The 14,986-nt window shown below is 38.0% G+C and overlaps 1 protein-coding gene across 7 annotated transcripts in view; it reads left to right on the top strand.

Moving 5' to 3' along the window:
• Window positions 1-14,679, top strand: part of kcnma1a (potassium large conductance calcium-activated channel, subfamily M, alpha member 1a) — a 159,262-nt gene extending 144,583 nt beyond the window's left edge. For 2 of the 7 annotated variants that reach the window (XM_053621103.1, XM_053621099.1), the window contains 8 exons: window positions 2,459-2,572; window positions 3,393-3,476; window positions 4,611-4,741; window positions 6,813-7,007; window positions 7,345-7,463; window positions 7,699-7,923; window positions 9,336-9,364; window positions 10,611-14,679. In XM_053621103.1, coding sequence (XP_053477078.1) covers window positions 2,459-2,572; window positions 3,393-3,476; window positions 4,611-4,741; window positions 6,813-7,007; window positions 7,345-7,463; window positions 7,699-7,923; window positions 9,336-9,364; window positions 10,611-10,762 — 1,049 coding nt within the window. In that variant the 3' untranslated portion in view covers window positions 10,763-14,679. The remainder of the gene's footprint in view (window positions 1-2,458; window positions 2,573-3,392; window positions 3,477-4,610; window positions 4,742-6,812; window positions 7,008-7,344; window positions 7,464-7,698; window positions 7,924-9,335; window positions 9,365-10,610) is intronic. The other 5 variants (XM_053621102.1, XM_053621100.1, XM_053621098.1 and 2 more) reach the window with 3 other exon arrangements.
• The last annotated feature ends 307 nt before the right edge of the window (window positions 14,680-14,986 follow it).

The following is a 14,986-nucleotide window of genomic DNA, read 5'->3' as shown; positions in this document are numbered from 1 at the left end:
TATTGCTCCATCTATTAATTCATCTAAACATCTGGTGTGATGAGCTACTGAAGAACTTTTTTTTATTTAATTTAATTTAGTATATTGGCAGCATATAACCTCACAAATTATTAATCACATACAATGAGCGAATCAATGTTTTGTTTTGTTTTGTTTTTATTACAGGACATGCATATTTATCAAAATGTCTTACCCTGCATCATTTCTCTAACCAACTGTCTAACCCCTACTTCTCAGTGCATGGTGTTGAATTTGAAGACAAAGGTGTAAATGACTAAATCAGCAAGCTTATCGCCAAGGGAAAGGTATAGACAAGTGCAAAATGAGCAGTGCCTGGGGGTGTGTTTTTGTTAGGGAACCCATATTATGCAGCTTTTTTGAGAGAGGGGGGGGGGGTAAACGTTCTTACAATAATAGGCTAGGTAAAGCTGTTTATACAACCATTTAATGAGAGCCTAAAAATTAAAGCATGACTGTTGACTTATAATTAAATAAATAAAATCGCTGATTAATTAAATGGATTTATCTATAACAATATTATTTATATATTAATGCGATTATTTAATTAATTGTGTTATTATATGAAAATTATATAAATAATTATACAAATACATTAATTGATATACTTTTTAGATTAAAAAAAATATTACTATTATTTATATTGTAATATAATTCTATAAAAATGCTTTAAGAATGTTAATGAAATAATTATAATTATATACAAATATATTATTCGGTGGGGAACCATATCAAAAACTGAATTTAGGAAGGTTAACACATAGCGTAGATAGATGTAATGGCAAAAAATATATAAATCCTTTACATTTGCATACTTACAAATGTCAGTGCACAATATATAATTAGGTACGTTAGAAAACATAATAATAATAATAATAATAATAATAATAATAATAATAATAATAAATGTAAAAAAAATTTACCTTAATATACTTCCAGTTTATTGAGCTACTTTTATCTTTATTTTAAGAACATTAAGACCGGTTCATACACACACACACACACACAATGACAAATGTCCTTCATCAGCTGTGCAAACAGGAACCTCTTCATTGGTCTCTCGATATTGTGGAAGAGAACACATCACATCGCTTTGGTTGGCTTTCAATCATTAAGTGTCTATTTTTCACTGTTTGAAATCTAAATGAATTTAATGTCATATGGTATTTAATATAAGTAAGCAAATTAATGTACTACAAGCAAAGTAAGCTGAACATAAAAGTTAAAGCACCATCCTAGTTAGGACGCTTTTTAGGGGTTTTTATTAGGTTAAGATGTCTCTGTAATCCTCTTTTCCTATGTGGAGTCACTATAAGATAAACTTTGGAACTGTTATTCTGCAATAGCTAGTGTCCTAAATAAAATCCTAGCTTCAGTTGTCATTGTTAGTGAACAGAATACGATTTTACAGGTTGTTTCTGCAGTACAGCTTCTGTAGTATAAATTTTCACCAGAATGCAGTATGCTGCAGTGCTGGTTCAAGCTGAGAAGTGAAAATGTTAAACATTGTAGTATCTACCTGTCTTTGTTGTGGAAAGTGAATTTCATAGACATTACAAAAAAGATACCCATTCAGAATTGTTTAGACTTTTTTTCAGCAAGGAGCTTTACTTAGACTTGTCATTGTTTATTTAATGTGTCAAACATGTAAGCAGGAATTATTTTGTTTGCAGTTTGAAATTTAGGGGAAATGTTAGTGTCTTCCCCCTGCTCTCACATCTTTTGGCTGAATAGAGGCTCTGTGAGCAAACAGAATTCTGCAGTATACTTTTAAAACTTTGTGACCTGAATCTATTCCTGCATTATGTTTTCCATTGTACAAAAAGGAAACTATATGCTTGCATTTTTTCTCTAGTCAGCACTAAATGATGGATGTCAAAACAGGCCTGATGCATTATGCATATGGCATTACTGATTTAAGGTGTTTACTTGTCAGCTTGAGGAAATGCAAAAGTGTCAAGTCATGTGAATTCATAGTCCCGTCACCGGTGCTTGTATTTCATAGCTCAGAATCGCGTTTTCACATAAAAGGTTTTCAGGATCCACTTCACCAATTTTATGGTAACAAAATGAACAACATATAAAATTTATACCTACCAGCTGATGGAAAGCGGCAAATGCTAAATATGTCTCAGCTGACCTCTAAAAGCTGAATATCCACAGTGCAGTGGTTTGGGCAGGCACTGTGGTCCTTTCATTCTTTCATACTATATCATCTTTGACACTATTTCTGTTTTACAGCAACACAAAGGCATTTATACCTCAACAACCTCAGTGCAGTGGGGGTTTTTTGTCTTTACTGTGGAAATTAATCCTCCTGCTTACACTATTATCAGTAATAATAACAACAGTCCAGGCATTTGCTCGATTGGACCTTTAGCCTTTATGTGACAAATACAAGTAGTGCTTCTAATCTATTATCCCTTCCTCACTCCTTCAGGTTTTACACCTCCGGGAATGGACAGATCGTCTCCAGACAACAGTCCAGTGCATGGGTTGGTTCGCCAAGCATCGGTCACCACTGGATCCAACATCCCAATCATAACTGAACTAGGTGACCTATGACTGCTATCATGTCAAAATCTTGTGCATCTATAAGTCTAACAGCTGAGATGTAATTGTCTCAGTGCTGTTGTGCCTAATGAGATGTGTGTCTGTTGGTTTTTTGGATTGTTGAGCTAAATAAGTCAAAGTCAGGTGCATAACAATATTTCCATTAATGCATGTGAATAGCTGGACTTGCATAGAGGCAAAAGGCATCTTGTGAAATGGGTCCATTTATTAATAACAATGACGCTGGTAGTATTCCCAGGACAGAGGGACTCATGAAAGTTTCAGATCTCAGAGGGCACTAAAGCACATGGGATTGGCCACTCTAACTCTCCACTGACCCAATTATAGTGCATTTCAATAGAAAGGCCTGTAAGCATCAAACACCACACACACTTAAATTCCAGTGGCCCCTCAAGACCAGAGGAATCGGATATCGCCCATGAGGGTTTCCAGAGGCCCACATCGGAGATACATAATCTCAGTGCTGTAGGAGTAGCTAAGATGGCAAGAAACCTCGTGAACTGGAAAAAAAAAATGTAGCTGGTTTTAAGCATTTGCCTATGATCAAGTACTTTTCCACTCTAGCACTAAAAGGCTAAAAACCCACACATCACGGAGGCAGGCTCTGTTTACCAGTTAGGCACAGATTTCTGGTATCTCGCGCTACACTTAGACACTGTGCCCTTCTGAAAGCAGATACTGTACCTTTACATTTCTAATCCCGCTTTTGATATGATACTCTCATTATGCTTTTCATTTTTGCTTGCCTTTGAACTTGTTTCAATAACGATCTCCCCTCAACGTTGTTTTATCGTCATTAGCTAAGCCTGGCAAACTACTGCCTTTGGTTCCATTCAGTCAGGAAAAAAACAGTGGAACCAACATACAAATGATAACAGAACTGGGTAAGCTGTGCCTTTGTCCTCCACTGCACTGATGCTCAGCCTCCTTCATCGGCTTGTCTTGATTTCTCTGGCTGCAGACAAGGCCTGCTCCCATGGCATCACTTTGAACACATTTTTATTCTTGGTTCTGGTTGAAATTGACTTTCTTGTTTTGGACACCCCCCTCCCCCCCCCTCCTCTCCCCTCCCTCTCTGAGCATCACTAGGCCTTTGATCACACTAGTCTGTCCTTGTGGCTGTTTCCATAGCATCTCCCTGCAGTTCATTTCTGTAGCGCAGGCTCTTTTTCATCAGCAGCCGGTCTGAAAGACTGACATTTCTCTTCCACAGCTCACAGGAAGTCTGGGAAGAAATCAAATTGGAAAAAAAAAACACCCTCTAGATAAAACCTTCCCTTTAAGCCGTTTATTTTTATTTATTTATTTTGGAGCTGGTCTTAATCTCTAAAGCATACATTTTGAAGAAGGCTGAAACAAAGATTTGTATGAAGCTGTGCTCAAATCGAACTGGGTTTCAGGGCATTTTCTCTGAACACTGGCTACTCTAGAAAATATCCTCAAACAATCACCGCTGTTGTTGATCTGAACATGCGAATTGAAGGTCTAGCTGAAAATAAATGTACACCAAAATAAATGTATTTGTGAGTAATACTCTCATTTTTCTTTTTCTTTTTTTAAACCTCTGAACTTTCAGTAACAAGGTTTTTTTTTTTTATCATTATTAGCTAAGCCTGGCTTAGATTTCGTTAAGAGAATTGAGAGAGAATTAAGAGAATTTCTAGAGTAGCATTTTTCCCACTTTTTATGCCATTCATCTGTATTTTTGCATGTATTATTTTATATAGCACATACAGACAGTTTTAGCTGATGAAAGTGATTTTAAAAATTTTTTATGTCCTTTTTAGTACAATACATGACCGTAATGTGTGGTGTTCCACAAATATTTGTTGTTTTCTTTCAGTTGTATATTTTTCAGACCGCATGATAAGTTGATGTGCATGTGTCGTCTTTATTTATTTTATTCATACAGTATATGTAATAATTAACATTTTAAGATGCATTCTTTCTCTATACTGCTTTTAGAGCAGGTTTAATGCCCCCAGTTTTCTATTAAAACCATATTTTCTTTTCCATAGTGAATGATTCAAATGTTCAGTTCCTGGACCAAGATGACGATGATGACCCGGATACAGAGCTGTATCTGACCCAGCCCTTTGCCTGTGGGACAGCTTTTGCTATCAGTGTGCTCGACTCTCTTATGAGCGCTGTGAGTTTAATGTTGATCACTCACAAACATTACTCCCTGCATGATTTACAGTGTCAGAGTTTTTAAATTAATCATATCTGACGATAACAAAATTAAGAGATGCATCTTTCACACCAGCCCACAATTGTGGAGCGTTTACGTTCTTCTTTAAACTTTACTCAGGTTTTTTTTTTTTGTTTTTTTTTTTTTGGATTTTTTATTTTATTTACAACATTTTATTTAATGTTGAATAATGAGCAATGATTTATCACAGTATTTAACATACCTTCCACTGTGCCCCTGACCAGATACAAATTGGCTACTGAAGAATGAACGAATGACTACTTTAGCTAAATTTGTTAATTATATTTCTTGTTTGTTGTTTATAGTTACAATTGTATGTATTGTTATTTATAGGAAAGTAGTATTCAAGTAGTTAATGTTACCTTAGATAAAGTCAAATTAGTTTTCTCATAACTTGGAAGAGTAATAAGGGAAGTAAAATGCTTTTCACTTTTACTAATACTGAATTGTGTTTTTGTACTTTTACTGAGTATTCTTTGTGTATGCACTTAAATAACATATTGATGGATTGAACATGGTTCCCGCTCAAAAAACTTTAGCAATACCATTTTTTCCTCCCCTTATGGGGTGTTATATAGAATTACATGATCTACTAATCTGCTGAAGCTGATCCTCTGAAAAATTGTAAAGAAACAAAAAACCTCAGGGTCTTCTGTGCTCAGATGTAGTGCTTGAGCGTTACTGGTAGGCAGAGGTTCGTAACTGAAACGCAACATAGATCAGACAATACTGTCAGCTGTAGTGACATCAAAAGGAAAATTGTTATCAAGACTCCTCATATAATATGTCATGAAATGAACTTTCAAGAGGCTTATTAGATTTTTTAAACAAGGTAAGTGCATGAGTTCTCTTTAATGGCATTTCTTGACACACAGGTGGGCTCCTATGCAGTCCAAAAGCTTTAATCTCTAAACAATGTCATTTTGGTTAGAGAGGAAGAGAAGAGACTTCTCTCCTCTCTCTTTTTCTCGCTCTCTTTCGCCTACTTTATTTCTCCATTTTTTCCTTTACCTACATCCATAGCTACCCCCCCCCCCCCCCCCACACACACACACACACCCCCACCCTTTCCGCATGATGGCTTAATTCTAGTGCCTTTCGCTTTGAGTGAAGTTAGAACAAAGCAGCCTTCAAGTGCGTTCCACTCTGGACAAAGGTGAAGCTGGCTAATAGACAGCTCTCATCTATCATTCTATCATTCAGCTGAATGGTGCTGTCAGGGGCCTGGAAAGGTGTCACTCCATACACCGTCTGAGTCCCACCTCCTGCTGCTGCTCAGGCCGGCCTCTCTCTTTCTCTCTCTCTCTCTCTCTCTCTCTCTCTCTCTCTCTCTCACTCACTCACTCACTCACTCACTCACTCACTCACTCAGACACACACACACACAGGGCAAAGAGACCTGCCTTTTGCCACAGTGTTTTGTCAGCACCATGCATTAATGTGTCACATGCAGAGGTATGTAAGTGAACAGTGAAAAACCAAAGATGGTGAAACAATGAAATCAAACCACAGACTGACATGAGATTTTCTGTATTGATTTGCTTTTCTAAATGATATCTCAATTTATTATAAGAATATTTATTTTGCTGATGTTGTTGATCATGTATTCCACATATATTTACATACAACATGAGAAGTGTGATTCCTGAATACTGTACATCTGGATGCAGGAGCTTTTCCACTGACTGCATCGTGAGATCCATAAAGATAATTAATTCCAGTAATGATAATTGATAACTAGAGCAGTTTTCCACTGATACTGTGTGTGAAATGCTCTCCTGTTAAACATGGCTGGTGATATCAAATGAATGTTGAAGAGGAGGGAAAACAACAACAACAACAGCTGGCTTAATTGCATTGCCGTGTCTCTTTCCGTCGTGGGGAGTGCAATGTGAAGAGACAGCTCAGGGTCTAGATAACAAGGCCCAGAATGGCTCCAAAATCTCTGCTGTCTTCCATGGTGACTCTAATGGTGCTGCTGTCCGTATCCTTTACCTCATCTCTGCAGACGTACTTCAACGATAATATCCTGACGCTGATCCGGACGCTGGTGACAGGAGGGGCCACGCCGGAGCTGGAGGCGCTGTTGGCCGAGGAGAATGCGCTGCGTGGAGGATATAGCACACCGCAGACGCTAGCTAACAGGGACAGGTGTCGCGTGGCACAGCTCGCCCTCTACGATGGCCCTTTCGCAGACTTGGGGGTAAGTGGATGCTTAAGAAGAGCTGACAGCTTTTTGTCACTTTCCCCAACAGCACGTGCTCCCCTGTCCGACGCCTCCGCTGTCCGCTAATGCAAACCAAACATGCTGCACATGCAGAGCAGGCCCAGAGAGACAGAGAGAGTGTGTAAGAATGAGTGAATGCAAGAGGAAGGTGGAAAAATAAAGCTCTGTCAAACTGTCTCTTTATCATTCATTAACAGCTTAGTAGCATCAATCATTACTGTTTTGTTTATACTGTAGCAAGCTACTAAATTTGACATGTTTCAATTTGCCCAAAATCATAATTCATTATAATTTGTTGTTTTCTCTCTTTTAGGATGGTGGCTGTTACGGGGACTTGTTTTGTAAAGCATTAAAAACCTACAACATGCTATGCTTTGGAATCTATAGATTAAGAGATGCACACTTAAGTGCACCGAGCCAGTGCACAAAAAGGTGAGCTGTCCTCCACTTGTAAATGGATTTCACTCAAAACATCTCCCTCTGAGAGGTGTTCAGAATGAGATTTAGAGTCACTGCATGTATTCCGTATAACGGCTACTACAGCAGTCAAAGCAGTCAATATGGAATCTAGTGATTTATTCTCTGAAAACTTTAAGCAGCCAATTTAGCCTAAGGATATCATTTAAATGATATTATGATCGAATCCTTACCAAGATTCTGTTTGTAGGTATGTCATCACCAACCCGCCCTACGAATTTGAGCTCGTCCCCACAGACCTGATCTTCTGCCTGATGCAGTTTGACCACAACGCAGGTCAGTCGCGAACCAGCCTGTCCCATTCGTCCCATTCCTCACACTCATCCAGCAAGAAGAGCTCCTCAGTTCACTCCATCCCTACCACCAACCGGCCCAACCGCAGCAGCAAGACCCGTGAAAACCGCGACAAACACAAGTAAGAGCCTTTACTTCTCTAAATACTGTGTGTCTGTGCTCTGTGTGTAGGTGTGTGTGCTTGTTGATTGCTGTCGTGAGCACTTGTCATACACAAAGTGTCATGTTTGTGGTTTTTCTACCCAAAGCTGCTTGTGTTGTTTGTGCATTTGCTCTGTGATGATGTGCATGTGACATTTGCTCTGAGCTCGCACTGGCCCCATTAGTTCATTGCTTCATCTCAGCCACACTTTATCTCAGGACCATAGCAGCACTGGGCTGTGTTTGGCTGTTCCATTATAGCAATGCAGTAAAATGCCAGGGCAATGTGAAAGCTTTTGCCATTACAAGTTTTGTTTAATTTGTATAATTCTACTATTTTTTAAATTCAAACAACCATTTCAGAGTTGTTAGCTGGTTAAAAAAAGAATATATCTCAAATAAATACCTGTTTTTGTGTGATGTATTGAGTCAGTGAATAGTCATATGGTTATGTGTTTGTGCACAGATATTTGTATATAAAGTATATATACAAATACTTCTTGTGTGTTTGTTTGTTTGTTTGAGTGGTGTACTTGTAGGCTTTATGGCTATGCCATCTTCTGACATGACCTAAGTCTTTATGTCTATTTGTACTAAAGCAGGAATAGAAGGTTCATTACCTGGTGCCATTTTCATTTGTCTCTGTATGTGTGAGGGCTGCAATTGCATGTCCATGTTTTAGTGTGTGTTAGCTGTGTTTTCTGTAGTTTTGAATTTGTTAGTTTGGATGTAGAGTCGCTAAGAGAGTCTTTGTTTGCATTTAATCCCGTCTTGAGATCCAACAAGTCCTCACATCCTTGCAGGTGCAAAAGCTAAGCCAATGTTGTAAAAATGTACAGAAATGGACACATATTCCAAAGTGAATGCCCTATAGAGTTATGTCAGACTGTTCAAAAATAACAAAATAACTCTGCAGGGTTTTAAAAAAAAACCCTCACGATATTGCAACTGCAAGGTGTTACATGAAGTTTAAGTGCATTACCTCTAGTCAACACCATGTATTTACAGCTGTTTTGGAGCAGGACAGTTTATTTGGCAATTCTGGACACATATATGCTAGGACTTGGAGAAGGATACGTTAACAAGACATTCTTTTTGCATATGTTTATAATTTCTGTAGATATTAAATGTAGAATCTTCTATTATATTATTATATTAAATGTAGAATTCACTAGCATATGTGTTTTCACATAAACATGAAATGCATGTTAGTTAAATGAAAGTGCAAATGATAAGGATTGTTTTTAAAGCTGTTAACAGCCCTGAAGTTTGTCTGAAGGTGTTTAACATTAGTCTAACATAAAGGATATGGTCATGTCAGTAACCGTGTTTTAGACGTGTTTCTCACCTTGAGAACTGTAAAACTTACTTAGACCACTTCTTTTTCTAAAGTGCAACAAGGATGAATAGAATGAGCCAAGGTATGCAAGTTAATGATTCTGCATGATACAGCACCTGTTGTGAGATATTTTAATCATGTCCTTGTGGAGCACTGTAATGAGAGGGGCTGTTGATTTTATTTTCAAAGGAAGTCATGCCTACATTTCACCGTTGCTTTCAGGTAGAAAGCAATTGGCTAATGCTACTGCTTAACTCTTGTCATGCTTAGGATCACCCCAGCATTGCATGCGGTTGATCATCCTCCTCTACTTTTTTTACCTCTATACCTGAGTTCATCTGATAAAATTGATCTATATATGAGCTTCTATTTGAGTGCGTTCCTCTTCATGTATGTATTCTTAGGTTTGCTTTCTTTGCTGATCTATTATGTGAAAGGTCTGTGTGTTTTAATCAGGCTGATTATTTGTTACTTTCCGCATATTATTTCATAAATTGCCAGATACTTGAATTTGGATTGGTTTGCTCATAACGTCCTCATCCAAACCAAGGAAGTCGAGTTTTTAAACGTTTCCTCTTGGCAGAAGTCTCATCAAAATGTAAGAAAGGAAAACATGATGAGAAGCCCAGGACCTGAGAAATTGGCTCTCTTAACTCTTGCCATGCCGGGGGATGTCTCAGGGCGATACGAGTGCCAATATCAGTAGTGAACTCAGGGGAATAGAGCAAGGTGGCTGACTCGTTGCACCACCACAGGCACAACTCCACTCACATCAAACGCCTGTGCTGTGACACTGTAGCCTGCAGGCCTGCTCTGGCTGACACGCTTGAGCCTGCAGCGAGTTTCACGTTACAGTCGGAGTTAGAAATGTTCGAGTGCTAGGAAATGACAGTGCCTGTGGGATGAAGACAGAAATTCATCCCACACATGGCTTAAGTCCTCTGTAATTTGGCATGCTGTCTCATTTCCCAGATTTGATCAAGTCAGTGTAAAATGTTCAGAGTTCAGACTTGATGCCACCATGATAATGAACACAGGAACACAGCATGATGTCCCTTATTCTTTTAGTCTATACTATGGTCCTCAATGTGTTTAGAGCTTTTACATACATTATGCTGTATGATCATGAGAGAAAATGAGAGTTAGTCATCTTAAAAGTCTGTATTTCAATCTGTATGGTGGTTGAATGCCATTTATCCTTTCAGGATAGAAAGAAGGTTTGTGTTTTCAACAGTGTTGCATTCAACTGTCAGCATATTTTATTCTAATATATTAATACTGTCCTTTTCCATCTTTCCCTGCCTCTCTTCTGCCTGGCTGTCTCACAGAAAAGAAATGGTTTACAGATGAACCAGAAAATGCCTACCCACGGAACATTCAAATCAAGCCCATGAGCACTCACATGGCCAATCAAGTCAATCAGTACAAATCCACTAGCAGCCTGATTCCACCAATCAGAGAAGTTGAAGATGAATGCTGAATCCCAGGCTTTTGACGAGTTGGAGCATCCTGATGTAAAAGATGAGCAGTGAAGAGGAAACGGTGATGATAAAAACGATTCACTGTCATTTTACACCTTAAAGGTTTTTCTTTTTCTTTTTTTGTGACCATGGAAACTAGAAGGGACCTCCTGTGTGTATACCTTTTAATGTTACTTCCATGCTTTTGGAAACATTTAATTTATAAATGTATACATAGTGATGTACATAATGACAATCAAATAAGGATTGTACAGCCCTCTAGCACTTTTTGAAATTATGTTAAAACAGTAAAGAAGTACTTCCTGTAATTCATTGCAATATCTCATGTCTGTAGTGACCTGACTCTGTGCAGAAGGCTTTGTGTTATGGAGGATGAGGGTCACAGTCCTCCAGCTCGTCAACATTACCCAAAGAACCTCAGCTGAAATGTTGCTTAAGCCCCACTACACACATACATGCACCCTCATCTGCTTCTTTTTGCACTAAATGTAATAGTGGAAAAACTTCTGAAATGTACTGAAAGGAGTGTAAACAGTCAGACAGCAATGACTTAAAATTGCTGGCTGACTGTGGAGTGGCTCTGTTAGGAGAAGCGACTGTTAAAGGTGATGAGTGTTGCCTGAGGGGCCTCAGTCCTGCTTTGTGTGGAGAAGCTTTCATTTGAGTAAATGTTGCACTCAACCTGGTCGTGCAGAGTGGAAAATTGATTTCATTTCCATTCACACAAACAGTGTAGGTTATTGTGTACGGGAATGTACTTATCATGTTCATGTAATAATGCAAGAGGTCATCTCCAGCGTAGCCCTACTAAATTGGCAATACATTATCAGGATATGCACTACTTTTGTTGATGTCTTTCCATCACGCTTGACTGCTGGTGTTGCTGTGGTTGTTTAAGTGTATGCTCAAGGCTCATAATGCGTTTGTTTGAAAGAGGCACAGAAATCGAATACTTGCTGATAATGCCACTGTGATTGAGCTTTCGAAGCATATTTAACATTCTCTTTCATTCTGAATTAAAGAAGAAACTTGGAATGTGTAGTGTAACATGCCACATATTGCGAAAAGTGGGCATCCATGGTTCCTCCTTCTGATTGGTGCCACTGCCTGGCACATCGTTGGCACAGAGGCAGAGAAGTGCTTGGATGTTCTCTGTGACCAAACATGATGCCTCAATATTACAAGAATCTCCAGACATACTCAAGCGAAACTCAATCATTGCTGTCATTATCATGTAAAGAGAACGTTGGACAGTGTGTTGTGTTGTTCTGCTGTTAGACATGACGGAATGAACTCCAGTGCCCGTCACATGGGAACACGGTGGTGTGGTGAGCCTCTACATGGGAAGTGTAATAATACATATGTTAAGCAGAACTTTGCTTGAAGTGTTCTGTCAGATTTATACATACTGTACGTACATAGTTATTTTTTATCCATATAAGCATAATCATTTTGTACTTATTTTTATACATATCAAAGAACTTTATTTCTAAAATTATCTTAAATAGATATTAACAAGGCTTCAGTACACACCAGTTAAGTTTGTTGTCCATTTTTACCCTTGGCAACAGAACATATCATGCTTTTAAAAGGACAAGCGTACTGTCCATCTTGTGCTACAGAAGATAGTCACAAAGTTCCAGCTTCAGCTCTCCATCTGCTTTTCTGGGAGAGAACTGATCCTTGAGCTGCTTTGAAGGACCTAGTTATATCAATTATAATATTCTATTGTTCTATCTTATTGGCTGAGATAAGCTACTGATACAGTAATTAGATGTAAACTGTAGTATAATACCAAGTGGAAAGTGAAAATTGATGGTGAAAATGTGCATGAGAATGGGTCATTGCCATTGGCTTGAATCTACTCTCACTCTCTCAGGGTAGAATTGATCGTTATCACTGATATTGACCTAAATTAGGTCTCAGGTAACAGAGTAACATGCTGAAATATTTTAATGTGCATAAACTGTAATACACTTAAAACTGTTTGAAATGGCACAGTTGGAAGATGTGCAGATCGACTCAGTCAGTGAGATAATCACCATCTAATGCTAGATAGAAGGAGAAAAAAACCATAGCAATTTTACTACTGAGGAAAAAAAATATGATAATGCTTAGTGTTGAAGTATGTTGTGTAAATTCTGCCCATTTATAGGCCACATTTTATTTTTTAAAGAACAAGGATCTCAGCTTTAATGTTTGTCCACTGGATGTAGTTTGATCCTAATGCAGCCCACTAGGCTCTGTCCTCAAGTGATTTTTAATTGTGAATACATGGATGTTACACTTCGTAGCAAGTAGACTTCTTTTAAAAAACACATGTGAGTAAACTGTATGTAAAATTGGATTGTTAAATGACATACTTGCTAGTCTGGGGGGAAAAAAAGGATTCAGACCTAAAATGAATCATAAATCACAAAATATTGGAGTCATTTTTTTTAAGAGGACTTGTCCAAGGTAATTTTCCTGTAATGAAACTCATGCAGTGCATTGCAAAGAAGAGCTAAAGTACGGTGCAGAAAGCAGGTTTGGTGAAAGTTTTGAGTGAAGCTAATTTCAGAGTCGGTACACTGTAATCTCAGTTTATTTCTTTAATATCAGCGTTTACATTCCATATTGCCAGTTTTTAAGCAATTATATGTTCTAGTAATAAAGTCATTGTTTAAAATCACTATCACTTATTTGTTTACAGATATAACATAACAATTAGTATATATCAGGAATGTTTTCTTCTCTGTCAGTAGATTTAGGATTTTTTTTTCTTTCGACAGCTAAAGTCTGTCCACAAAGTGATAAACAAGACTTGTCCTTCAGCTTGACTTTATTCTCCAGTGTGCATCAAGCAGTCACAGCAGTTCATTGCAGTGTGTGTGTGTGTGTGTGTGTGTGTGTGTGTGTGTGTGTGTGTGTGTGTGTGTGTGCGCGTGCGTGCGTGCGTGAGTGTACACCCCTGCTGTGAGTTGAAACCACTGTTCTCTACATATCGGACTGTCTAAAGTGCCATGACGTTGTCTCTAAACCAGCATCATTCAGTCAGATGTTAAAATCACGAAGAGGATTTTTGAGGCATCTAATCCTGGCATGGAGAACATCCAAGCCATGCAAGCCTCCATGCCAGGGCAGTGCAGGCAGTGCTGTGCTCAGACTGAAGGAGGAACGTCTGAAGACCCACTAAAGCGAAAAGTGGCATCTAAAAGAGCCTAAATTTTCGGTTTGAAAGCCAGACTCTACTGGTTATACACGTATAAACACACTGACTGAAAGATGCTGGGCACTAAATGGGTTTTAATGTGTCTGTATGGTCATCTGTCCACTTGTTAAAGAGTGTTATTTCAGACAATTATTCTACTGTAAAAAAAAAAACTTACTACAACGTTACAAACTGTACTAAATAATGTGCTTTAAGGGAATTAAGTCTTAACTGAAAGTGAAACCTTAGCTGAAACTGCTTTGGGAAACTTTTTTTTTTCTTTCTTTTTTCCATTTTAATATAAATTCAGAACATCCAATTTCCATTTAATTATTTGGCTGTTCATTACAGGACAAAAGGAATTTGAGCTGTTTTAGCTAATGGAGAAAGTGATGGTGCTGAGTTGATCTACCTGACTCTGTCAAATATAACCTGCTGATAAACATACTGTCTTGTACAAAAAGTTTGTACATAAATTGTACATGTTTCTTTTTGTATTTTCTCAAATTAAAATGGATGTATTTGTGTTCTAACGACTGTCGTTTTTTTTCCCCTTTGAGATTTATAATGATCGCAGCATAAGCGAATGAGGATACTAAAAACAAGAACAACAAATAATGTAGTATCAGTTTTAATGTAAACTTGGCACTGATTGTTTAGCCGTTCTTATACCACAGAGCTGTTAAATATTCAGATCACTTGATTCAATGCTGATTTGATTTTGTATAACAGCAGCTCTGGTGCAGATTCAACTGGAAAGACCGGTTTACATTAATGTACTCATTCTAATATGTTAGTGTTTTCTTCCACATGATCCAAGACTAAGCAGGTACAAAATGTTATTTAACAAATTGATATAACGGTTTCTGTCAGGAGACCTTTAACATTTATTGAATGAGTCACACAACTGACAAAATGTCATGCATATGCCACAAATGACATACTCACAAGAAGAAGAAAATAAGAGGCTTGTCAGGGAACGACTACTTCTAGCTGTTATAATGTGATAAGAAATGATAACAGGCTCTAACTT

The sequence above is a fragment of the Ictalurus furcatus genome, chromosome 3 (genome assembly GCF_023375685.1).
Source record: "Ictalurus furcatus strain D&B chromosome 3, Billie_1.0, whole genome shotgun sequence".
Taxonomy (NCBI): Eukaryota; Metazoa; Chordata; class Actinopteri; order Siluriformes; family Ictaluridae; genus Ictalurus; species Ictalurus furcatus.
This window is presented reverse-complemented; position numbering and strand designations above follow the sequence as displayed.